General features: G+C 40.2%; 3 protein-coding genes across 8 annotated transcripts in view; 1 reads left to right on the top strand and 2 right to left on the bottom strand.

Annotated features, from left to right (window-relative positions):
• raw (NDT-like domain-containg protein raw) overlaps nt 1–27705 on the top strand; it is a 923024-nt gene that overhangs the window by 656418 nt on the left and 238901 nt on the right. The window lies entirely within an intron of this gene.
• Nucleotides 12165–21968, bottom strand: LOC139746103 (uncharacterized). Its single transcript, XM_071656941.1, has 3 exons — nt 21570–21968; nt 19422–19612; nt 12165–13627 (listed from the first exon to the last, which is right to left on the bottom strand). Exons 1-3 carry the CDS (start codon nt 21850–21852, stop codon nt 13181–13183), a joined length of 921 nt encoding a protein of 306 aa, XP_071513042.1. The 5' UTR covers nt 21853–21968; the 3' UTR covers nt 12165–13180.
• The window catches only part of LOC139746233 (RUS family member 1), a 47397-nt gene continuing 44598 nt past the window's right edge, over nt 24907–27705 (bottom strand). For all 4 annotated transcript variants that reach the window (XM_071657223.1, XM_071657220.1, XM_071657221.1 and 1 more), the window contains exon 11: nt 24907–25401. In XM_071657223.1, coding sequence (XP_071513324.1) covers nt 25390–25401 — 12 coding nt within the window. In that variant the 3' untranslated portion in view covers nt 24907–25389. The remainder of the gene's footprint in view (nt 25402–27705) is intronic.

Raw genomic sequence — 27705 nt, 5'->3', positions numbered from 1 at the left:
CAGCGTCTTCCTACGACTTTCATTGCTTCAGGTGGCGTCTAAGTTGATGGTAGCTATCGATAGACACATCCATCATTCCGTGGTGACACCTGATGGTTAACAGTCCAGCAGAGAGCAACAGGAGACTGGATCGACCGATTTGTCAGAGACATTTATTACAAACCTCACAAACGCCTGAGAAACATGGCTCAAGTACAACAAAGATATGGATGAGAAGACAGAGAGACGTGTTATCCGTACAAACTATCAGAACAAAAACCTTTTATGTTGGCAATAAAACAAGTGACACTATGCGAATTACAGACCATTTCCCTGACATTAGATGGTACATATGTTTGGAATCCTTTCGTCTAGTGATGTTCTTTTGTTTTGTTAATAAGGTTCGTGTCATATTTTTTTTCAGGAGCGTCATTTCAGTTGTGGCTTTAGAGAGAGATGTGTTTGTTCATGCTGCACCTCCACTTATTATGAATATAGACGATGGAACAAATATTATATTTTTGTTAGTTGAACCTCATAGTGATCAAAGTCTCAGGAAGTCAGCCAGTTCCACTTTTTTCTTCCAGGCAATGTCGTATCTGAATGTCTTTCTACTATTACCACACTGATTTACGACTTTCAAATCTCTTCCATTATCACAGACAGCTTTGAAACGACTCTGTGGTCTGTTGCTGTTTGTATTACTGTGTAAGTACACGTAAAAGAGTAAGGTAAGTGAAATATTAGGTGAGGGTCTGTTCTGTATGACGGAAACACAGGTAGTACCTGTGTCCACCATCATTTGTTGCTCAGTTAACCTCTATGTCTGACGTCATCGGATCTTTCCCGCGCGTTGCTTGTATCCTCCCACAGTGGCTAACATTGGCGACTGCATTGCCTGTATGGACTATATAAGCTGGGGCAGAAGGTGATAAGGCCCCAGTATTGACCCTAAGCAGTGTTAAGGACCAGGAAGACTTTATGAAGTTAAAACAGTTAAAAGAGGACGAAAGTTGAGCGAAGGGAAAATATTGTAATAGGTCATCTGCCCCACCCAGTCCACCTGACGTTCAGGAAACTGGTGCTTCCTGCATCTTCATCACCCAGATGCATACGAACGGATGCAGGAGGTTGTTCAAGAACAACTTGAACCATCGAACACCTTCACGTAGGAGCGCTAGAGCTGAGAAAGGGAAGGATGTTAAGATCAGTTTTGTTCATGTGACGACGAGATGCACCTCGACCTGTTGGCAGGAAGTGTAAGAGATCATCATTGTTCGACGACACGAGACACAAAACTTCTGAAAACCATCGACATTTTGGTTAGCTAGTATCTTCCCCTGGTGGCTCGAACTCGTCCAGAGAACAGGAAGTATTACAGAAAACACCACTTGCGATTACCCTCCTCTTTCCCTCCTACCATTAACGGAAGAGATAGCCACTGATACTTTTGTCACCATATCTATAGAGCTCAGATTTTTTTTTCCTCTCCCTTTCTCCTCACAGGAAAGTCATGCAACATGCTAAGTCTCCACCATTTCATCCACCTTCGGACTTAACGAGTGAAGTGGATGGTATATATGTTGAAGCAGTCGCCACGACCCCTCCCCAGCAGAACTCTCCCTCAAGAGATCATCCGCACTAGGCTGGTCCGTCTGTAAAGCCTCGCCATAAATCATCGGGTCTTCAAGAAACGTTTGTAGGAAATAATTATACGATCGTTATGATCGGGCGCTTCGCCTGTCGCCTCGAATCTCTTCTCTACCCGAGCTTGCGAGACGTTGTACCACATGCGTCGTGGTATAACAGAAACCTCAGGGGTGCATCCTGCACCCACTAGATCCCCAGGAAGGTTTTGATTCTCATGTCTCCTCCACCGAGCTGGAAAATTCCTCAAGATACCAGAAGTGTCGAGCATGTTATGACCAGCTGCCCCTATGTATTCTTGTGTCTTTGGTTAGTGAGGGACTGTCAGCCGGAGCAACCAGGGAGGGGAATGAAGGGTGGAGCCTGAAGGACGTGTGGAGGATGGGTCCTGCGTCCAGTGATACACGGAGACCTGTAGGAACCAGCGCCAACACAGTTGCGCAACGTTCCCTTGCGTCATCCAGTACCCTCCCTGGGCATTTTTTGCACGTAAGGAGACTGTAATGATAGGGCGATGACGTAACTGATCTTTACGCCAACCAGCATCCTTTTCTGACGTTTTTTTTTTTGTGCAGGTGGTGAGTCTATAATGTTAGAGGAACGATAGAGCTAGATTTAGCGTTGTCAGCTACCCTCAACATGCGCTCTTAACGCATGTCGAGATACTGTAGTGACAAAGCGATGACGCGCCTCATCAGGCAGCCTCTTTACACTCCCTGTCGTACATACATCAGGAGGTCAGAGGATGACGACGCGGGGTTTTCTCATATCATTCGTCACGTAGCGTGTTGCAGCTCCTCCTGGGCTGCTGTGCTGGCCACGCTGGGGTCTCGCGTGAATGACATAGTCTGCCTCTGGTCCAGACAACAGCGCTCAACTTGCATCACTGTGACTGCATGACACGTCCTCTGCATGACGCGGACTGTGTCTTTTGTGTTCTACTGATGACGCGTGACACTGACTGAGGAGCTGCTGTGTGTATCCATCATTCATGGTAATTCGTTGTATCGTAAAGGATGGTGTTCTTGAATGCCTCACAGAGGACGGAGAAATCTGGTTATCATTAAATGGCTGGAAGTGATAACCCTGCATTAGAGAAGTTTTAGTGCCAGATGGCTGGTCAGGTGACCGTACACTGAATCCTACAGACGTGGTCTTACAATGACTTTTGCCACGTAAGTCGCCATGAATAGCTTGATGAACATGAAGAAGGGCGTATTCCTAGATATATATTTCTTTCTTTCAAACTATTCGCCATCTCCCGCGTTAGCGAGGTAGCGTTGAGAACAGAGGACTGGACCTTTAAGGGAATATCCTCACCTGGCCCCCTTCTCTGTTCCTTCTTTTATATATATATATATATATATATATATATATATATATATATATATATATATGCATATATATGCATATATAGTAAGACTGTTTTCTATATAATGCTGAGGGCTTATCATTTCAGACTTGAAGAGTTTAAAAACCTGTGTTCAAGGCAAGACACAAGGAGTGTAATGTGTTCGCTCGCTGTGTTCAGTATAGGAACAACTTTGTTAAGAAAAGCCGTTAGTCTCCAACAGAGGACTAGATGTGTCACCTTGGAGTTGATAACTGAATGACTATTACTGTGTGGACCTGCGTGTTGCGCCCCACGAGACGATCTCACGCACAGGTCCAGTACAACACCTTCTCTCGTGACGAACAACCCAAACTCCGGCTGTAATCATCCATCTGTGTACATACGTAACAACTATTTCATAATACAAAGAAAATTCGCGTATTGTAAGATACTTGGTTTTTATAGGAAGTATGATGCAGTATATTGCACAGGATTATCACGGGTTGTGTACTATAGACAGGGGGTATTGTTCAGTCCTACCGATGAAAGAATGAATGCAGAGGTTATTGGACTTGCTGTATGTGTGTTGGGGGGGAGGGGGGGGGGGAGATAAAAGTGTCCTTCTGTAGTATATAGACTTCAGTAGGTGCTATGAGATATTATGTGTAAGATTAACAAACAAAGCCTGACCGATTGTGAAGGAGTTAATGGAATGTCTTTTGTAGCCAGAATATAAACATTTCGTGGTCATCGAATGTAAAGAAAGTGATGAAGTATGTTTGCATGAGCTGAGCGAGAAGATATCCTCATTTTACTTATAACCCAGACGTCTGCCCAACGTAGTAAAGGAAATAGATTTTGTTGTCAAAGATTCATCTGGTCTTTTGCCAGACCTTGGTTCTTGTCTTCTTCACGCGTCCCCTCCCCACCATTACCGTGAGCGACCAAATACTAAAACACTCTTTTCCTTTTTACTTAATACGTTAAGTTGTTCTGTCAGGCGAGACGAACACTCGAACCTCCACACACAAACACAATCAGAACTCATTCCGTTGGCTTCCTGATTTGTGGACACCTGTTCGAACACCATCCTGAGGAACATCCAAGAAAGTTCTCTTCAACTGCTCTTATTTTCCTTTTTTTATCACGTACGCGAAGTCTAGGAGACGCCCTTCATCATGGAGGATTCTTGACGATGTACACACATTTTTCCCCATACGCAAGCGGCTTTTTTTTCTTAGACTAGCGCCAACCATTGGTTGGTGTGAGTAAGGAGGTCAGTGACGATGAACAGTTAGGCTTCCACGATCCTTGCAGATGTGTAGGTACTGTTTCCCGTGACCCCTGATCTCTTCCGTAAATGTATTTATTCGTTTTCGGTGATGTGATGCGGATGTTCCCTGAAGACCTTGGTGGTGGGGGTCTGATCGCGGAAATTCCGTTCTTTTTACTTGAGAGATCGGTGCGTTATGACGGAAGGTTTAAGATTGTCTTACTGGCTTTTTCGTCTGTTAAAACTTTTTCAGGGCGAAATGGCTGGAACCACTGACGAAAATTTCCATCCTGGACCATTTGCATGTTGGTGATATACTGATACTTTTGACTTAAAGAAGAGTAAAAACTCCTTTTCGTATCTGAATATCGAGGTACGCCATTCTGGCGGAACGAAGGTCGAAGCGTTTATCGCCGTCCGCGAAGTCCCGTCACACGCCAGCCTAGCCTTGCCTCATGTCGGTGGGGGGCGCGGCACTACCCAGAAAGGGAAGAGCGGTTGCAAAATGTCGGTTCCGAAGTCTCCGGTCTCTTGTCTGAAACGTAATTAGTTAATCATTTACATATTTAGCCTATTTTGTGGCATAAGAGCTCTGGAAATTCCAAAGATGATAAAAGTACACTGTTTATCAGAATTGACAATCAAATACGAAGTCATTCAAGAGGACATCATGATATCACACTGTATCACTTCCTCAGCCCAAGAATGGAGAGCTTACCTGAGTCTGTGGTCTGTCTATGAGCGACGACCTGCTTTGGAAGTTATGGCCGTGTTTCAGTACCGACCTTGGATCTTCAGATCCTCTGGTCGAATCTCACACACAGGGTGTTGTCTTTTATGGACCAGGGACTGAGCCATTTACGCCTCGTTTGACCCAGTTGTGTATGGGTACCGGATTATCCTGAGGGCAGAGTGGTGGCAGGTGTTGAGTTGTTATTAATCTCTCGTCAAGGACGCACAGGCCTGTCTAGGCGGAGAAGGCGTGGGGAAGATTAGTGCTATGGACCAGTTTATGGCTCCTCCCAGCGCTGCCCTTGCGTAACCCTATGCTAGACATCACTCAAGTTTAACTACTTTTTTAAGATTGATAATTCATATATCACCCCTTTCATAAATGTACGCTATTACTGTAACGAAAAAAAATGCAGCAGTGTGTGAGCTTGTAGCCTATTACGAGATTCTGTGATGTAGTCTAGTCCAACCTTCGTCGCTGTTTACTAAATCTGTTGCCCTGTTAGTAAGGAGACAACAGCGCCTCGACCCTAAGCACAGCCTAGAATTGTTTGAATGACAAGAGAGAACAGACGAAAGATTCCACTGTCAACAAGGAAACAACTGAAAATATTTGCGAACAAATCATTACGAAAGAACAAGGAAATTGTTCCAAACTTGAACGCAACGACGAATCAAGAAGCCTTTTCCAATCAAATACGAAAATCGACATTTTTTTAAAATATGAATAGTATTCATAACTGGAAAATTACAAAGTTACTTTTGATAAGCCATGATGAAAAATCATGTTGCTATATAGTTGAATTCTAAAAAAAAATATATATATATAGCGTCATGATGTACGAAGAGAACACAACTGCGGTAATGATTTAAGAAATGTTCCTACGCTTCAAATAAGTGATATATATATATCCCCTTTTGGTCGCCTTCTGCGACATGCGGGGAATATGTGGGAGGTGTTCTTTCTCCCCTATCCCAGGGATAAAATATATATATATATTTTTTTTTTTTTTCCAAAGGAAGGAACAGAGAAGGGGGCCGGGTGAGGATATTCCCTCAGAGGCCCAGTCCTCTGTTCTTAACGCTACCTCGCTGAGACGGGAAATGGCGAATAGTATGAACGAAAGAAAAAAGATATATATATATATATATATATATATATATATATATATATATATATATATATATATATATATATATATATATATATATATATATATATATATATATATGGAAGCAGCGAGCAGGATGGACAGAATAGTCAGTACTCAGATTGGGTCACTGGAAAATAATGGAGCCATTATACACATGGTCAGTATCTAGAACAAACCAAATACCTCAGCGAATTTGTTACGAAGGACAGTCATGGGAATGGGGAAAAACTAGAGAGAGAGACATAAAAAGAGGACACACGTGCTGTAAGAAAATGTTTCGTGAGAGGGTAAAGATCAAACGAGGTAATGAAAACTTTTCTGTAACCAATATCCTGTTTCTGAACCCTATGCTTCCGCGATACAGGTGTGCACACTACTACACCCATTCAACCTTCGCTTATGTTAATTGACAAGAGGAAAGGTCTCTACTGCCGAACTTGCTCTACCAAACTGAAAACGTTAGAGCATGACGTCACACTTTGTTTATCGTAGTGCAATGCGGGTGAAATAGCTTATATTGATGATGCTTTAAACTGTAACATTCCTCTCGCTTAGAGTACAGTTTCAAAACGGTACAGTAACAACTGTGCGGAGAAGCACTTCGACGAATTAGAATCACAGGAGACTAATGTACAAAGCCGTTACCCAAGACCCAACATATAAATTGAGCAATGTTCTTTCTTGCCCTCGAATCTGATCTCTGATCAGATAATTCCTTATCAAGAGGATCTTATTCATACATCTTGACATTTTACGATTTTTAAGTTTAATTGTGGTCTTTCTCGTATTGTCTTTACCATTGCTGAAATATGAAGATTTGGTATTTTAAATAATGGTCAAGATATTCAAACCAAACCGTTGCGACAATGTACAGTATTTTGAAAGATTGTATGTTAATACTTTAGCGATGTAATTTTTCCTTTTTTCATTGAAAAGTTAGTAACAAGACACTGTTATATTATATATAGGTGGTCGCATAATGAGTATGTAAACTCTTCCTAAACTTTTCTTGCATAGTATTACTGAGCAAGGCAACACGAAGGCCACTAGATATTAGTTACGCATCTTGCTTGATAATTAGTATTTCGTGAAGATTTCGTGAGTTTTTCATGATTTGATTCTCAATCTTTTTCCTATATATACTCGAATGCGTGACTATTTTTTCCTATATATACTCGAATGTGTGACTATTTTTTGTGTCACGGGGAAAGAGTTTTTATAATCGCATTGTAACTCCATTTTCTAAATTCTGGTACCATATTTCCCCCCCTCCTCCTTATGGTTTTCCAAGTGCTGCGGTGACCAAACTTGGTCATTCTTTTATAGTTTTGATCTTATATATCATACGAACAGTTCGATAAATCTTTCCTCATTCATGTGCTTCAGTGCTGCAGTTGTGATGTATCCCAGCAGATAGTTTCTCTCACTTACAACTTCCCTAAGATGAATTGCTCACGACAGGTTTGGTTTCAGCACAGAGCCTGCTCCGAAGTCCCTCACACACTCACATACACACATTCCTGCAGCTTGTTTCCGGCGAGATGATTATCGTACCGATGCCTTGTGTCGCTGTGTCCCGTCCTAATTATTATGCATATACTTAGCTTAGACTTTGTCACCCGCGTGTCAGAGGAACTTTGGAGTTTTGTCTAGGTCCCCTTGTAAGTTGGTGCAGTCCTCCTCACTCTTTACTTCCCCCATGACACTGGCATCATCCGCAAACATACTGAGGTATGAGTCTAATCCTTCCGGCAGGTCAGTTATATTGAGCAAGGAGAGTAATGATTCCAGGATCGAGTCCTGCGGCAAGCCACTGGTGACCCCAGACCATATCGGGAAGGCTTCCCACACGTACCCTCCATCACGATGATTTCCCTCCCATCGAAGGAAGGAGTCGCCCTATTTTCCCTACCGGATGATGCAGTTGTTTGACCTGTGTCCTCTTGGTGTAGTGTCAAATGTTTGTAAGCAAAGCGTCATCCACACAGCCGTCTTTGGTGTTTAAACCAGAGTTCACTCTCTCTTAGAAGGCTGAGAGATTATCTTTTTAGCTGTTGCACTTTCCTAAATCCATGTTGTGTGTGTGTGTGTGTGTGTGTGTGTGTGTGTGTGTGTGTCACACCAACATTCCCGTCGTTTTCAAGATACATTCTAAACATCTAATTTTTCTTTATAAACAGTTGTGCACGATCATTGTGTTTTCTCATATGTTGAACAATGATTAGAAGAAGCTACACATGAGCACAGCAGATCGAGTCATGTTGCTTGTCCTTATTATTTCTTCCTCTTCTGTAACTTTCATTTAAACAACTCCGAGGTGATTTTCGTGTCCAGTTACTCACCCCTCCTCCCAGGGCAGTTTATATCTTAGTGTTCTCTTTAATTACACAGCTTAAGACAATACATTTGAAGGATAATTATAATGATGGCCAAGTATGGGGGGGGTTTGTGACGATGTTCTCTACCTGTGAAATGACAGGTTGGAATTATCTGTCCCTTGGCTGTGTAATTTGCTCATGGTATATGAGGGTGGAACTTAACCCCCCCCCCCCCCCCACTCGCCGTCCCGCACCACACAAACACCCAAGAAAAATGATACATTTGAACGCAAACACACGCGCCATCACCCTCGGTGCAGTGGTTAACGTTGCGACTTATGAATCATATGTACTCGTGGTCGAATCCCGATCATGGTTGGCGGCTCATGGCCAACCCAGCTGTTCATCATTCCTCACTGGGGCTTGTTGATAAACAGGAGGTACCTGGCGTAAGCTTGGGTGTGTATATGTGTTTGTATATACATAGGAGTAAAGACATGGGTCATCACGAGTATAAAACTCTCCCTGTAACAAACACATACAGTAGTCTTTAGAAATATCACACACACACAGACACACACCACACACACACCACACACACACACACACACACACACACACACGATGTTAAGACTCGCCCAATACTGTCATATAGATAACGACGCACACGTCAGTGATTCTTCTGAATCAACGAGGTTGTAGTGATTATGTTTACATCTTGCACACGCACGTACACGGGCACCAGCACGCGCGTGTGAAGCAGACACGTGTTGCGTGCAAGGCAGCGGAAATTTCGTATAGGATTTGGCGTTACCCGACCACCATGAGGAACGTTGGCGATATTGTATGAGGTTCGCCAGACCCGGAGCATGTCACGGTGATCCTGGTTTTTCAGGGACGTGGACCCCGGTATGTCACTCTCCTTGAGTCTGTATCTGCAGGAGTCTTGCTGAGACGCCATGTGGTACCTAGTGCTCGATCTGTCCTGCAGGAGGGGAGTATATTGTGCATATGGACCCGTCTCCGGTCACTTATGTACTCGTGTCTTTCAGATAAAGCAGTCGTATTGTAGGATCACTTTGTATCTGGAAGAGTTAAAAGCTGTATAATAATAGCTCGTGTCTGGGGGGAGGGAATGTCCAGCGGATGTGGAAGTGGAAAAGGTGGTTGAAAGTAGAGTATAGGACGGGAGACCGAGTTGAAATTAGATAAGAGATGCGTGTGGTAAAGGAGAGAGTTTTCGTTCCCTATATCATCATCCGCTTATGTCTACACAAGTTATGCTTCTCTGTAGGGAGGATCGAGAGTTATACAACACTGTCGTGACTACAGTACCTTCAAACCTAGCTAGTTATGCCCCACCAGACACCTAACTCTCCTTCCACACACTCCTTAACACTGACATCCTCTCCCGCACTGACTTTTGCACCCGTAGGTCCATCCAGTGCAGTGTCCACTCCCACTTACTCCTCCCAAACTCAGACCCCAACTTTAGCATATTCTTTATTCGCTTCCCTCATGTGCCGGTGCCACGCGCGAGAACATAAGAAAATGATAATTACTGTTTACTAGTCTTATAAATGTATTGCTTAAATTGTCATCTTGTACCTCACAGCCTCGCCCATGCTACGAAAACGTAGAATTGATGGTAGCAGGAAGTGTATCAATCATGCACTTCGTCAGGAATTCATTGGTGCCAGTTTCGTTGATATATATCATCTAGAAGACGTGTGTCTGTCTTGAAAATTTTTGACGAAATATTATTTGTAATGAAAGTCAGTCTAATTTCAGTTCTTTATACAAGATTATAAATCCTTAAGCGTAGACCAAAGATTCGACAGTTAGAACATCCGCGTCTTGAAACTTATGAATTACCCTCTAATGGATTTAATACATTAAACCTTTTATTAGTTTTCTACCTTTATTTTGGCACTGAAAGTATCATATATCATGATAACCTAAACATTCGTAAATTTCTTAGTCTCCCCGTGAAATAAAATTCTCTCTGAAGAAAATATTCTGTTTTAAAAAGAAAAAACGAAGTGTGTAGGGGACACAATTTTAAGGTCGCAAGACTTTTAAACAATTCCTGCGATACAACTTGTATATGTATCTTTATTTGCTCTGATATTTACTAGACATAGTTCTTACTATGCTCTGTGTTATTAAGATTATAACCTCCCTCCTGACATGTCAGTTCAGGAATTAAGTGGAGGGATTCTGGGTACGATTGAGGTTGTTGATCATGATCAAATTCTCAAAGTCTTCATGATTATAAGTGAGTAAAGTGTTCGAAGGTGTGCTCTTAGTATCGTCTGAAGTGATGATGCGGTGTATCATTTCGTCTGTTTTGTAATCACACGACATCTGGTAACTCTAATTCTCATGTTATTGTTGTTGTGTGGATGTTTCTAGTGTTGGATGATGGTAATAATATAGCGTATCTCTTTGTCTGTTCCATTGGTGAGCAATTCATTGGTGATAGACGTCTTCTTTAAGGTTTTGATCTTGAGAAATAAGTCCCACTTAGAAGATAATTTATAAACACAGGAAGGCTTTGATGACGCCAAAGTTTTGTATCTTTGAGGGCATTCATTAGCGATATCCAAAGCATTACATTTTGTTGTCATAGGTTGTATATTTTCCGGAATTCCTGTCATCGAGGAAGTCTAGGAGAAGAATGATGATGGCTGGAAAGCTTCCCCTCCTGTTTTACTTTTTCTAAAGAAGGAACAAAGAAAGGGGCCAATTGAGGATTTTTTTCCTCTAAGGCTGTCATATCTTCTTGATGCCACCTCACTAACTGCAACACCATGGAGGTCCATACTCTTTACATAGTTTATTCTAAAAGTATGAGTTCATTGGGATGCCTTCCCTGCAAAACTGTCTACTTCTCAAGTAATGCCATTAGAACCACTGGTCACTTATTTTTTTTCACATTTTTCATGTTATTCCTCTTCACTTTCCTCACCAGCCAACACATGAGTGTTCCTACCAGTAACTCAAGTCATCCAACAGTCTATGTAATTTGGACATTGTTGCCATGTATATACGACCTTCAGGTGGACAGTGTTACACCTATAATGAAGGTTAAAAGGATACTGAAATTTTGTTCCTGTGCCTTCTGGCCATGGAGATCTTTGTAGGCTACTAATGGTATGATAAGTCATCTAAATATTTAAACAAAGTGGGAAGAGTTAATGAATCAAATGATGTTGACCCCCCCCCCCCCCATTCTCTAAGAGCATATTAGTTGATGTTGGCTGTTATTTAAGGGTTAAAGATTGCAACTTTGAAAGGTTCAAAACAAGATTCTACTTTTGTCATGGCCACCCCCTTGAGGAAGTTTCAGTTGGGAACAGGCATTAGCAATATCTGATACATAGACAGATAAAAGACATTATGTAAAATTTTTAGAAAACAAAAAATTCGAAAATTCAATTTTATTTACCCTACACCTCAAAGTATTTCCTTAACATTAATATGGTACTTTTTTATGAATTGGCCTGTGGGTGGTGTTCAAGGAGAAAATATATTATTTCTCAATTCCATTATATATGGATAAAATGTCTTTTGTATCTTGGAGTACATGGTAACATGCATAGAGTCTTGAATACCTAACATGAAACACCATAGCACACTTAACTGAATACATTAGGACATGTAAATGGTATTAGCAAAAAAAAAATTTCATACCCTTTTCCAATATGTAAGGGGGAAATCACCACAATTTAGTCATTTTATTGTACTATATTTTTTTGACCAATGATTGAGGGTAGTGTTAAAATGCTACAGTTCATACACTTCGTAAAAATTGAGTACAATCACCGTATTCGTGTTTTTACTCTACTTTCATAACTTACAATATCAATGTGAACCCAGTCACGATACAGTATTCATACCAAAAATTATGAGTTTTCTGAAGAAGACATATTCACCTATGTACTGTTTGTAAAGGGACACCATGCAATTATGAGTTTTCTGAAGAAGACATATTCACCTATGTACTGTTTGTAAAGGGACACCATGCCACTTTCCTCAACATAAAGAGGGATAACCACAATACCTCGACAGAATTTAACTTTACCATGACATATGCCCTTAGTACATACAAAAGTAAAACAGACTATGCTATCTTACATATGATGATAAGGAATATCCCCATCTCAAAAGAAATTCATCACAAATGCAAAGGGGTACCTCATTAAAAAAGAAACTTTTAACATTACAATACAATGATACATCAATTCAGAAAAAATAAATTGAACATTAAAATTAAGAGATACCTCATATCTTACTTTGCTGTCATTTATAGAAAACTAACAAGAAATACTTTTCCCTATAGGGCCACTTTTATCTACTCTCTGGACACTGAAACAGGCATCATACACAGCAGTCTCTACATAACAAGCTATGCAGGCAGCAATAAACTAGGCAAATTGGATTATAAATCACATTCATCAGAAAGGTAGGAAACTTCTTTTTCCACTCAGGCCATTGATCTTACATTACAAATCATATCTGACCAAGCCATGGAAACAGTCAAAACTACATCCTTTGCATTCCATCAGCAAGTACAAACCTCCGTGCCGTTTACTTTACCTATATTCCTGTTAATATGAGGTCCTTACTTCTCTTAATCATATATTTACATGTCATGAAGATTTTTTTAAATAAATACAAACACATTCACACATTATATACTTAATGTATTGCATTATTGTATCAAAATATAATTGTAAGTTTAATCTTTGTTTTTATGAAACTCTGACATTACATGAGTTATTCTTGCCATCAGGGTGTGTTGCCTTTCTTCCGACAAAGTTCGAATTGAAGATGCAACAAATCTTCCAAATTTTTCAGCAACATCTCCCTGATTATTTTCTAGGTTCCGTAAAATCTTAGCAGCTTTCTCTAGGTCATTAGAGTTGATTACTCTGGCTCTATATGCCTTATACTTTCTGTTTTTTGCTGAAGAAGGCTCGTCAAGTTGTTCAGGCTGAGGGGCTGTAGATGATGTAGGTCTAGCTGATGCAGTGGATGAGGAGGAAACTTGCTCAGAGGTACCTTCCCATTCCCCACCAACCCTCACCTCCTGCTGCCAGTCCTGATGTAACCTGGCACTCTCATCACTGATGGCTTTGCTGATATCCTGGCTTTCTTTCTTTATTGATGAGTAATTGTTTCTCATCTGAAATGTAGAAATGTATGAATTTTAAGGCACCATATCCTTATTAGTACACTTTGCCTCTTCCTACCCTCGTTTAAATTGAATGACACACTTTATTGGTATGTAGAGATGCTTTGTGTCACAAGCACCTAAAATTAGTATGGGGAAAAATCACAGAGTTTCATATACCCATAAAAGACAATAGGGTTTTATGTCTGACCTTGTGGAATTATCCTTGTTTCTACGGGTTGTCTCTTCCTGCATTTATTTACACTAGATAATACACTTCACTAGTAAGAAGAAATGCCTTGTCACAAGCAATTACAATTAGAACCAGGAGAGAATCTTCCTGACTCAATTACCCATGTAACATGATGAGGGAAGGTACAGTCCTGGCATATGCACCACGCTCATTAAAGGCTAATCAGCAATCGTTTGGGGCATTAATCAGGGTAATAATGACTCTTTGGATGTTGTACTATTAGCACTTGGAAAAGTTCTTTGCAAATCAGCAATTCACTAGTGGTAGCAAAGAAGAGATGAAGATGCAGGCATCAACGAAAGTTAAAAATAATGTGATAAGCCAAGCTCAAGCAGCATGCCAAATCTAAATGTTTGTACTGCAACAAATGTGGATAATTTACTTGACTTTTCATCATCTTAACTTTATAATTCCCTTTAGCTGTTAAGATTAAAATAATATTGAGTTTTTTGATAAACCCCAGTAATATGGACCCCCTTGAATATAATAGGACTTGGTCCTTTAAGAGTCCAAATTTATTTTCCTTGAGTATATTCATGCTCCATCATTGCCACTAATGGTTTATAATATGTTCAAAACACCTGAACTTCCATTAACATTAACATTATTTCTTTCCCTTAGAGATATCCACCTATTATTTTATGCTCCTTTACTTCTACTTTCTTTCTGTATTGCTATCTGTTGATCCATCATTCTTTTACATGTTCTGTTATTGGCACAAGCATATAGTGCTTTCTTTGCTTAATTAGTGGCTAAACCAACATTTAGAACTTACAGCAAGGCACTGCTTTTGGTGCTTTGACACATAATGGTATGATGATAACAAACAAAATGTTAGGAGTCAATTGTACATGTATCACCTTGAAGGGAAAGAAGAAAAAGTACCTCTCTGTTGCATGATTATTGATCCTCATCTGACCCTCCTTGAGAGCAGATTTATTAGCCTTGTGCTCTAGCTAATGAAATCAATTAGTCGTTTAACCAACATTTAGAACTTACAGTAAGGCACTGCTTTTGGTGCTTTGACACATAATGGTATGATGGTAACAAACAAAATGTTAGGAGTCAATTCTACTTCTATCACCTTGGAGGGAAAGTAGGAAAAGGTAACTCTCTCCTCCATGATTATTGATACTCATCTGACCCTCCTTGAGAGCAGATTTCTAGGCCTCATGTTCTTGCTAATGAGATCAAGACATTTTTAACATGCCATATGCATAATTTTATCCTTATCTCCTTACTGATGGTAACAGGAACTTTACTAAAGACCTGTTAATAATAGATGAGTTAAATACATTCTTTGTTTTGTCAATGATCTGTTTAAAAGGTTATAAAAAAAGATTTTAAAGGGGAAGTAAATGTTTATAGTTGTGTTAATGGAGTGATAGTTTTCATGCATGGTGTTTTTGACAAGAAAATAGTGAAGTTGGAGAAAAATGTAGCTTAGACATTGAAGCTTATTGATACAGTGGTGAAATTGATGAGAACTGCTATTGACGTTTGTGTGAATAAATTGTACATTTCCTTTTCCATAGCCAGAGGTTGAACCATTATGTGACATTCATTTTTTTCATTCATTTCAAGCTAAAAGTTTGTTTTATAAATTGTTTCTTACATTTTTCATATGTATATATATGTATGTGTGTGTGTGTGTGTGTATGTGCGTATGTGTGTGTGTGTGTGTGTGTGTGTATATGTATATATATATGTATATTATCCCTGGGGATAGGGGTGAAAGAATACTTCCCACGTATTCCTCGCGTGTCGTAGAAAGCGACTAGAGGGGACGGGAGCGGGGGGCCGGAAATCCTCCCCTCCTTGTATTAACTTTCTAAAATGGGAAACAGAAGAAGGAGTCACGCGGGGAGTGATCATCCTCCTCGAAGGCTCAGAGTGGGATGCCTAAATGTGTGTGGATGTAACCAAGATGTGAAAAAAGGAGAGATAGGTAGTATGTTTGAGGAAAGGAACCTGGATGTTTTGGCTCTGAGTGAAACGAAGCTCAAGGGTAAAGGGGAAGAGTGGTTTGGAAATGTCTGGGGAGTGAAGTCAGGGGTTAGTGAGAGGACAAGAGCAAGGGAAGGAGTAGCAATACTCCTGAAACAGGAGTTGTGGGAGTATGTGATAGAATGCAAGAAAGTAAATTCTCGATTAATATGGGTAAAACTGAAAGTTGATGGAGAGAGGTGGGTGATTATTGGTGCATATGCACCTGGGCATGAGAAGAAAGATCATGAGAGGCAAGTGTTTTGGGAGCAGCTAAATGAGTGTGTTAGCGGTTTTGATGCACGAGACCGGGTTATAGTGATGGGTGATTTGAATGCAAAGGTGAGTAATGTGGCAGTTGAGGGAATAATTGGTATGCATGGGGTGTTCAGTGTTGTAAATGGAAATGGTGAAGAGCTTGTAGATTTATGTGCTGAAAAAGGACTGATGATTGGGAATACCTGGTTTAAAAAGCGAGATATACATAAGTATACTTATGTAAGTAGGAGAGATGGCCAGAGAGCGTTATTGGATTACGTGTTAATTGACAGGCGCGCGAAAGAGAGACTTTTGGATGTTAATGTGCTGAGAGGTGCAACTGGAGGGATGTCTGATCATTATCTTGTGGAGGCTAAGGTGAAGATTAGTATGGGTTTTCAGAAAAGAGGAGTGAATGTTGGGGTGAAGAGGGTGGTGAGAGTAAGTGAGCTTGGGAAGGAGACCTGTGTGGGGAAGTACCAGGAGAGACTGTGTACAGAATGGAAAAAGGTGAGAACAATGGAAGTAAGGGGAGTGGGGGAGGAATGGGATGTATTTAGGGAATCAGTGATGGATTGCGCAAAAGATGCTTGTGGCATGAGAAGAGTGGGAGGTGGGCTGTTTAGAAAGGGTAGTGAGTGGTGGGATGAAGAAGTAAGAGTATTAGTGAAAGAGAAGAGAGAGGCATTTGGACGATTTTTGCAGGGAAAAAATGCAATTGAGTGGGAGAAGTATAAAAGAAAGAGACAGGAGGTCAAGAGAAAGGTGCAAGAGGTGAAAAAAAGGGCAAATGAGAGTTGGGGTGAGAGACTATCAGTAAATTTTAGGGAGAATAAAAAGATGTTCTGGAAGGAGGTAAATAGGGTGCGTAAGACAAGGGAGCAAATGGGAACTTCAGTGAAGGGCGCAAATGGGGAGGTGATAACAAGTAGCGGTGATGTGAGAAGGAGATGGAATGAGTATTTTGAAGGTTTGTTGAATGTGTCTGATGACAGAGTGGCAGATATAGGGTGTTTTGGTCGAGGTGGTGTGCAAAGTGAGAGGGTTAGGGAAAATGATTTGGTAAACAGAGAAGAGGTAGTAAAAGCTTTGCGGAAGATGAAAGCCGGCAAGGCAGCAGGTTTGGATGGTATTGCAGTGGAATTTATTAAAAAAGGGGGTGACTGTATTGTTGACTGGTTGGTAAGGTTATTTAATGTATGTATGACTCATGGTGAGGTGCCTGAGGATTGGCGGAATGCGTGCATAGTGCCATTGTACAAAGGCAAAGGGGATAAGAGTGAGTGCTCAAATTACAGAGGTATAAGTTTGTTGAGTATTCCTGGTAAATTATATGGGAGGGTATTGATCGAGAGGGTGAAGGCATGTACAGAGCATCAGATTGGGGAAGAGCAGTGCGGTTTCAGAAGTGGTAGAGGATGTGTGGATCAGGTGTTTGCTTTGAAGAATGTATGTGAGAAATACTTAGAAAAGCAAATGGATTTGTATGTAGCATTTATGGATCTGGAGAAGGCATATGATAGAGTTGATAGAGATGCTCTGTGGAAGGTATTAAGAATATATGGTGTGGGAGGCAAGTTGTTAGAAGCAGTGAAAAGTTTTTATCGAGGATGTAAGGCATGTGTACGTGTAGGAAGAGAGGAAAGTGATTGGTTCTCAGTGAATGTAGGTTTGCGGCAGGGGTGTGTGATGTCTCCATGGTTGTTTAATTTGTTTATGGATGGGGTTGTAAGGGAGGTAAATGCAAGAGTCCTGGAAAGAGGGGCAAGTATGAAGTCTGTTGGGGATGAGAGAGCTTGGGAAGTGAGTCAGTTGTTGTTCGCTGATGATACAGCGCTGGTGGCTGATTCATGTGAGAAACTGCAGAAGCTGGTGACTGAGTTTGGTAAAGTGTGTGGAAGAAGAAAGTTGAGAGTAAATGTGAATAAGAGCAAGGTTATTAGGTACAGTAGGGGTGAGGGTCAAGTCAATTGGGAGGTGAGTTTGAATGGAGAAAAACTGGAGGAAGTGAAGTGTTTTAGATATCTGGGAGTGGATCTGTCAGCGGATGGAACCATGGAAGCGGAAGTGGATCATAGGGTGGGGGAGGGGGCGAAAATTTTGGGAGCCTTGAAAAATGTGTGGAAGTCGAGAACATTATCTCGGAAAGCGAAAATGGGTATGTTTGAGGGAATAGTGGTTCCAACAATGTTGTATGGTTGCGAGGCGTGGGCTATGGATAGAGATGTGCGCAGGAGGATGGATGTGCTGGAAATGAGATGTTTGAGGACAATGTGTGGTGTGAGGTGGTTTGATCGAGTAAGTAACGTAAGGGTAAGAGAGATGTGTGGAAATAAAAAGAGCGTGGTTGAGAGAGCAGAAGAGGGTGTTTTGAAATGGTTTGGGCACATGGAGAGAATGAGTGAGGAGAGATTGACCAAGAGGATATATGTGTCGGAGGTGGAGGGAACGAGGAGAAGAGGGAGACCAAATTGGAGGTGGAAAGATGGAGTGAAAAAGATTTTGTGTGATCGGGGCCTGAACATGCAGGAGGGTGAAAGGAGGGCAAGGAATAGAGTGAATTGGAGTCATGTGGTATACAGGGGTTGACGTGCTGTCAGTGGATTGAATCAAGGCATGTGAAGCGTCTGGGGTAAACCATGGAAAGCTGTGTAGGTATGTATATTTGCGTGTGTGGACGTGTGTATGTACATGTGTATGGGGGGGGGGGGTTGGGCCATTTCTTTCGTCTGTTTCCTTGCGCTACCTCGCAAACGCGGGAGACAGCGACAAAGTATTAAAAAAAAAAAAAAAAAAAAAAAAAAAAAAAAAAAAAAAAAAAAGATTGTGAAAACAGGGTAGTTTGTTGAGGTGTTGCCAAACACCAAAGACATCATGTATAAGGCATCTTTGGTATAATAAAAGCTAAACTACTACACTTGCTGAGAAAAATAACCTCTGTCCTATGTACATTCTCGAAATATTCAGAATTGCATGTAAAACACTGTTTTTTGTAAAGAAGCAGAAACTGGAGTGAGATGTAATGAAAATCCGTAATTCTATTGGTAATGCTACATTCAGATTTTGGAATTCTAAAATCTTTAGAAATACAAGGGCTGTATATCATGGTCTGAACACATCATAACTGTAACAGAATGTTTTATGTAACTAATGCAGGTGTAAATATAATATATAGGTGATTAAATTAATCATTGCAAATTCATGGTCTAAGTTGGTGGTAACCTTGAACCTGCTGGATCACAAATTTTGGGAGCTTACTGATTTTAGAAATATGGATCTTCAGTATTTTATCTATATCTAGTTTACTACCTGGCATAAGGTGTTTGGGTGACTTCCACCAAGTCTCAGCTTCAAAGGAGTAAGCAGGAACCGCATTCTATTGAAGTGCACCCACTTGGAGGCATATTCGTCATCACCTATCTCTCGCCGTTTCTCACATGTGCGTTTCACTTCACGCACGAAGAAGTTTCGTAAATTCTTGTATTTTTTCCACACATCCTCTGCAAAAGTGGATAAAGTAAATTGGAAAACACTGGTAAATTTTTTTTCATAAAGAAACAAGATTGGTACATTTCTCAAAAGCTATAGTCTGTGCCTCTGTTATTCTCCTAAAGATTCCCTTCTCTTAACCATTTACATAATGCATTTAAAATCATCCTTTTAGCATATTAACAAATTTAATTTTGTACACCATGCTTATGATAAAGTCTTTGCCTATGATGATTTAATTGCTTAGCAAACATTGCAGGTGCTATCCCTGAATAATTCATCTTTAGTAATACACAAAATACACTCAGAAACAACTTTTCACCCACTCTTCACTCTCATCAACTTATGCTGCATAAATGAAACTTTAAAGAACTCTTGCAACAGGCCCTGACAACATAGTAGACTTCCACATAAAGCACAATGGCCCAATTGCAATCTGAGCACTTACAGACATCTTCGACTTCTTGCCTCACAACTAAATTCCCAACAAATGGAACCTGCCAATACAGTATTAATCCCAGAAACCTCCAAACCACCTATCTCACTCACTTTGTAATCATGTTATAACTTATACTGTATTCCAGTCTTTATATGCATTATCTGTATAAATCCATATACTTTAGATACACTTTCTTTGCTCCCTGGACAGCAAAAATCCATGTACAGTACTGTCCTCCACAGCATTTTGATGAAATGAAATGGACAAAGGATGTGGAAACATTATTTGAGTTCCCACTGTTGTTTCCTAATTCACTGGGTTGCTATTTACCACATCCGTGATTCTGAAGTGCCCCATAACGTATTCAACACATTTGCAGTCAGCTGCCACAGGACAGGTGTCTTGTACCATATTTGGCATATCAGTAGTTATTGTATTAAAAATAATATGTGAGTAAGTGGAAAAATGGTCATGTTTGATGGTACAGAAGTCCTGAATGTTGAAAAGATAAGGCTTTGGCCTTGATTTCAAAGCAAAGGAAGAGGGTTGATGTAATAGAGATGAAATGTCTGAGATGAGCTGATCGTGTAAGGAATGACAGTGTAAGAGAACATTGTGGTAGTAAGTGCTGTGTGATTGAGAAAGCTCAACAGGATATGAAAATGGTTTGGACAAATGGAAATAATAAAAATACATTTATCAACCTTTCCCAAGGGGAAGATGAACGGGTGGGTAGACTGAGAATCAACTGTTGAAGGCCTTGTGATTTCAGTCAGTGATACTTACTACTATACCAGGGAAGCCCATTAGTAATGTAAATCCAAGCATATCCTTATTGAGTTGTTTTTAACCACAAATTTTCCTTATCCTTCAGGCCTTGTCATTCCTTATCAACAAGTGGCAGTAACAAAACCTTAAATATCCATTAAATTCACCTTTGGGTACCCATAAAATAACATGGATTAGGGAAAAATTGTACATCAATGGTCTCCTCTCATGTATTACCTATGACCTGGACTGATACTGCTTGATTTAGAGCAATACATTTTATGCTGCCATGATAAATTTGTACAATTGGAGAGCGATGTGAATATCAGGGTAAATGTGGGTATCTCCAGTTCAACAAGTCATTTTTTTTTCTCAATTTTGACAGAGAAAATTGAACCAGATTTCTTCTTCAACACAAGTGAATTTATTGTGCACTCTCACCCCTCCTGACTTTGAAGGTGTAAGAGAATAATGGGTCCAAAAAAAAATTTCAGAAACTTTAGCCTTAATGAGTGGGTTGAAATTGACAAGGACTGGGTTGGTCACTGAATGAATTATTCATCATTCATAATAACTTCATGAAGACTGAACAGCTGTGACTGAATTACATAAGGTATTTCATAACTATTTTCGATAGGAAAACTTTGGGTACATTAAAGTATCTGGGGAAAACTGTTCTACATGAAATGCGTACACCCACATTGTAAGTTTACTATATACTTTTCACTACATGTAATTTAGCCGTTAGATCTTATGCTGACCTGGCGTAAGGGCGAGATTTCCATCAGGTGACGCCTCCCTCCTAATTGCGTCTGCAATATCCTCCACTTTCTTCCTCTTCAACATTGGCTTGGTGAAATGCATGTGTCTAGGGTCCCACAACAATCGGTTGGCTCTCACAAAATATATCAGCATTTCTTCCATTCCGACGGTCCATAGTGTATTAACATATTCCTGTTGGAATTCTCGAGGATTTGTATCCGTCCCAGTAGACTCTGTCTGCTTCCCGTGGTTAAGAGTTCTTCCTAATGAACTCAGATCCATCGTAACCAGAAGGGAATATCACCGTATTATTCCTGAGTTGCTGCATCCAGTAATGTTTTGGTCTTATCCCCTGTTGTTGTTGGTGCTAACATGCTATGTATAGCGGTCCTCACCGCTGTTAGCGTAGCACCATAATGATTGTTTATGCTAGTTTTGAGCTCCGTACGAATGCTAGGTTAAGCGCCTTTCGCTACTTTGTGTTGATCACCGAGTACATGTTTTCAGGAATTTTCACTTAGCAAAAAAAAAAAAAAAAATGAAGTTATCTACTTATTTCCCGAACTTCATACTGTCCAGTGAAGCAAAAGTGCATCAGAAGTTCATTTGTACTCGGTTAAGTAATAGAGAAAGTTGAGGTGACTGCCCCCACTATTGTCTTGGACAAATGCATGTTTACCAAATGGCGTCCAAGCTACGTCTCTTCGTTGTATATCAACTGACATATTTCTCCCTTGTGTCTCCCCTGATAATGTGATTATTACAGGAAAGTGCACTTGGGAACTTAACGTGTTTCATTTTCCCCGTGGACTCATAGGAACATATTTGATCACGCGAAAAAATTGTGACCCTTTCCAATATATATTGTATGTGTGTGTGTGTGTGTGTGTGTGTGTGAGAAAACCAGTTGATTCATTCGGAATTGTTTTTTTCTTTTTTCCAAGAAATAAGAGTAGTGCATGTGTTATACTGAAAATTTTTCTATGCAACACTGAATCAAAATACATTTTTGGAAAGGAAGCCAATTTCGTGTCATTAATGAAAATGCAATCTTCATAAGATTAATGGATCATTAATATCTAATACTTTTTTCTTGCTTCATATATATTTAAAGGATTTTGTAGCGTTTTCTGCATGTTGAATGAAACTGCAGTATTTCAGTTACCTTTTTTACTCCATATTTTCTTTCCACGTAATTGTGTTTCTCTTCTCCCATCCACATATTCTCATGACTTCTCCCTCGCTCTTCATTCTCCTGGGTACTTTGACGATCGAAATGTAGGCCGCCTCCCTTCCTCAACTACCCTCCCCACCCACTTACATAGATATTGTTACAACTTTATTAGTTTTTGTCATCTGCCTCCCACTCTTCCAGTCCACTTAAATCGCTTGTTACGACCATACTCACCTACCTCCCTCCCTTTCCACATAACCACCGGTCACATCACACGTCTATATTTTTCAAGTAAGCACTGCTGCTAAACAGTAAACTATGCTTAAACTATTTTTCTGCATATAGTTGTCCTGTAATTGGGTTGCCATTGTATCATGATATTTTTATGATTGAACGGAGTGTAATGATACTTCCTTCATCCATCGAAGAACTAAACTTTGCTATTTTCTCCTCGCGTTAAGCGAGGTAGCGCCGGGAAACAAACGGAGAATGGCCTGTCCACTCGTACACACACACATTTTAGAGAGAGAGAGAGAGAGAGAGAGAGAGAGAGAGAGAGAGAGAGAGAGAGAGAGGAAACACGAAAGAATGGCCCAACCCACCCACATACACATGCATATACATAAACGCCCACACACACTCACACACATAGACATGCTTATACATTTGAACGTATATATACATATACATACACAGACATATATACACATGTACATATTCATACTTACTGCCTTCACCCATTCCATCGCCAGCTCGCCACGCATGAAACAGCACCTACCCCCCTCTCTCTCTCTCTCTCTCTCTCTCTCTCTCGCGAGTTAGCGTTAGGAAAAGATAACAAAGGCTCATTCGTGCACACTCAGTCTCTATCTGTCATGTGTAATGCACCGAAACTACAGCTCCCTCTCCCCATCCAGGCCCCACAAAACTTTCCATGATTTACCCCAGACGCTTCACATGCCCTGGTTCAATCCACTGACAGCACGTCGACCCCCAGTATACCACATCATTCCAATTCACTCTGTTCTTTGCACGCCTTTTACCCACCTGTATGTTTAGGCCCCGATCGCTCAAAATTCTTTTTCACTCCATCTTTTTACCTCCAGTTTGGTCTCCCACTTCTCGTTCCCTCCACCTCTGACACATATATCAATTGTCAAGTCTTTCCTCACTCATTCTCTCCATGTGTCCAAACCATTACAATACACCCTCTTCTGCTCTCTCAACCACATTCTGTTTATTACCACACATCTTTCTTACCCTTTCATTACTTAATCAACCCAACTCACACCAAATATTGTCCTCAAACATTTCAACACATCCACCCTCCTCCGCACAACCCTATCTGCAGCCCATGCCTCGCAACCATATAACATTGTTGGAACCACTATTCCTTCATACATACCCATTTTTGCTGTCCAAGATAACATTCTCGCCTTCCACACATTCTTCAATGCTCCCAGAACCTTCACCCCCTCCCCCACCCTGTGACACTTCCATGGTTCCATCTGCTGCAAAATCCACTCCCAGATATCTAAAACACTTCACTTCCTCCAATTATCTCCATTCAAACTTACCTCCCAATTAACTTGTCCCTCAACCCTACTAAACCTAATAACCTTGCTCTTATTCATGTTTATGTAGATTGTTATTTTACATCTATTCAACAATGGGTAATAACGTGAAAATACTGGCCACATTTGATTTAGCTTGCTATGAGGATCAAAGAATTCAAAAAATGAACCATGAAATAAAAAGGCTGAGAAGCACTGATTTAGGCAGTAAACCAACAATATCCAGATATTTGCAAGATTTATCCTGTTCATGTGCACTCTACACATTGGTCTCTTCATCTACACCATGGTCTTTCATTACTATCCCAGGCATGAAACATTTACATGGTGGCTACTGAGCAGCTAACTAGCAGTTCACTGGTTTTCTATATTCAAACTCTGATATGTTTTGAAGTAGCATCTCTTAACTTGAGGTGACTTTTACTTTGTTTTATACATTTTAAGGCCTTATCAACAACTAAAGATCATAGTTAAGCTAAAATCTACTAAAAAAAAAGTTTAGCCATTATAAGTTCATTGAAATTATAGATCCTGGAAAAAATTTATGAGAAACTGAATGTGCTGAGGTTATGAAATAATACAGGCTCAGTAATTCAACAGTTTATGACATGAAAATCTCATGCAAAGCATGAAGGACTTTAAGTGAAACACCAAACCTGGTACCATGAAGTAAGAAACAAACATACCAAAACTTATCCAAATGGATAAACCCATAAACACATTTATTATGTAATCACTAACAAAGAGGAACCCTTACAAGTGTACAGCATCATTCAGCAGTATAAATGTGGGCACCAAATTAATAATTTGATTTATTATTTATCATTTCCATGTTTTTTTGCTGATATTCAGACAACCTTGATCACCAGTTCATTTCAATAAACAAGGTTTCAGGGTAGTCTTACATGATAAACTTGAAAACAGAAAATGAAAAGATAATATTAATATCACTTTTAAGAGTAAAGTTGATCAACATCAGGGTGAGGAGCAGAAATGTGGTCTGAAGTATGTCTGGCTTCCCAACTACTAATCATGACACTCTCCACTCATCAGCTGCTAAAAGAAGTCTGTTCACCTGCCATCCTGTAATATGGGATATAATGTATAAGTGTCAGTCATGCCCAGCCCTTCCCAGTCAAGTAAGCAATACAATAGATGCATATCACTTTGTTATTCAGTTTTAAGATATTAAAACAGCCTCAAATATAGGACAATGCAACGTAATTAATGTTGGGGATGGGATGCAGCACTATTAGAGGGAAACAAGGAAGTGTAGATTGGGAAGAAAGATGAAGTTTTTGCAATTAAAAATACATTTGCTTCCTTACAAGAGCTTGAACTAGAGTTCTATCCATAATGATGTCAGAAACCCTACAAAAATTTTCTGACAATATCTAGCTTCAAATCTGGTAGTAGGAAACAAGTTCTTTTTTTTTTTTTTTTTTCTTTTTTGCCGCTGTCTCCCGCGTTTGCGAGGTAGCGCAAGGAAACAGACGAAAGAAATGGCCCAACCCACCCCCATACACATGTATATACATACGTCCACACACGCAAAATATACATACCTACGCAGCTTTCCATGGTTTACCCCAGACGCTTCACATGCCCCGATTCAATCCACTGACAGTACGTCAACCCCGGTATACCACATCGCTCCAATTCACTCTATTCCTTGCCCTCCTTTCACCCTCCTGCATGTTCAGGCCCCGATCACACAAAATCTTTTTCACTCCATCTTTCCACCTCCAATTTGGTCTCCCTCTTCTCCTCGTTCCCTCCACCTCCAACACATATATCCTCTTGGTCAAAATACAACAAAATACCCTGTAACTAAAAATCTTTAGCTCCTCATGAGAGATTGTTGACTCAAAGGGCCAAGGCATTATATAGTATGCATATTTAACAAAGCTGCAGAAAGAATATGCACTGACAGAGAAGGAGTGATGAAGGAAGTTTATGGCCTAGTAGGTGAAAGGTCTAGAAAATTACAAAGCATATAGGATCAGTGCTTATTAGCTAAAAGAATGATTTTAGAAAAAGTCAGACAGATGTTGACAGTTCATCCCAGAAGGATGCAGTTGGAAAGTAGGTGGCAGCAAAATTAAAACGATTGGTAAAGCATAAGTCAGTAGACATAAATCACCAATTAATCGATGAGTTGCGAATCATAATTATGATCTCAGAAAAACCTAGTTTTTAGAAAATGGTAGGAGCAACAGATAGAAGTAATAGGTAGGAAGATTAGGCAGAAGCATTAGGTAGTAGTTGGTAGAAACATTAGGTAGAAGTAGCAGGTTGGAACACTGAGCAAGAACATTAGGTAAGAGTGGCCTGTTAAGGATGAGGCACTAAAGACAAAGAAGTGACACAGGAGTCCACTGGTTATGGAGACTCCTTAGCCATGGCCATCCCCTTGAGAAAGTTCCTGAAGGGAATGGGCATCAGAGACAGATAGATAGTTAGTGTATGAAATGTTTTATGTATAACATCTTAATGGCCATTAAAGTATTATTATAATTCATTATTATTAATACTATTCTTTAAATACATGTTTACCTTTCTCACACTAAAGAGATGGTATCAGGAACAGATGATTCAGCCTTTTAGGGAAACTCCTTGCTTGGCTTCTTTTCTTACTTTCAGAAAGTGATAACACAGGAGGCTAAGATTTCCAGCTGCCTATTCCTGTCCGTCTTAGCTGTCTGATGACAGTTTTATTAATTTCATGCTGAAAGCTCCAGTCACTCTCAAAAGTACACATCAAAGACAGGTATTAATTGAAATATAGAGAGGATTATGAGAGGAAAAAAGAGACAAGGGAAAGCATTTACAAATTTTGGAGGAAGTGAAAAACCTGTCTCTTATAATGTGCCAGGTCATAGTTATTGGGAAAGACACAAGAGGATAGAGAGTTCTAAAGCTTTGAGGTGTAAGAAGAGTCGTCAAAATGGCTCACCTGTGAGTTGCCAACAACCACACAGTAATGATGTGGCACAACAGCTTGCCAGGTATTCCATGGTCTACCTAGTTGTAGGAGCACATAAGGAGCCAGCTTTTGGTAGCAAAAACCTAAGTAATACCTATCAAAGAGGTATTGCACCATAAGGCAAGTGGGACAATTTCTGAAGTTAACCTGGGAGAGTTTATAAGTCAGACCGCTTTTGACTCAACTCTGTCAGTTAAGGATGCCAGGCTGAAACTACCCTAAAAGTGATAGCAGTACTCCATACAAGTATGGGTCAATCCTTTGTATAAACAGAGCAACTGTTCAGAAGAAAAGAAATTTTGACATCTAAACAGGACTTCCAGTTTTTTTGAGGCATACTTAGCTACTTCTGTAATGTGGGGCGTCCAAGAAATATTAATACCAAACATTTTCATTGAGTC

Source organism: Panulirus ornatus, chromosome 64, assembly GCF_036320965.1.
Source record: "Panulirus ornatus isolate Po-2019 chromosome 64, ASM3632096v1, whole genome shotgun sequence".
In the NCBI taxonomy this organism is placed as follows: domain Eukaryota; kingdom Metazoa; phylum Arthropoda; class Malacostraca; order Decapoda; family Palinuridae; genus Panulirus; species Panulirus ornatus.
The sequence above is the reverse complement of the archived record's forward strand: the minus strand, read 5'-3'. Positions and strand labels throughout refer to the sequence as shown.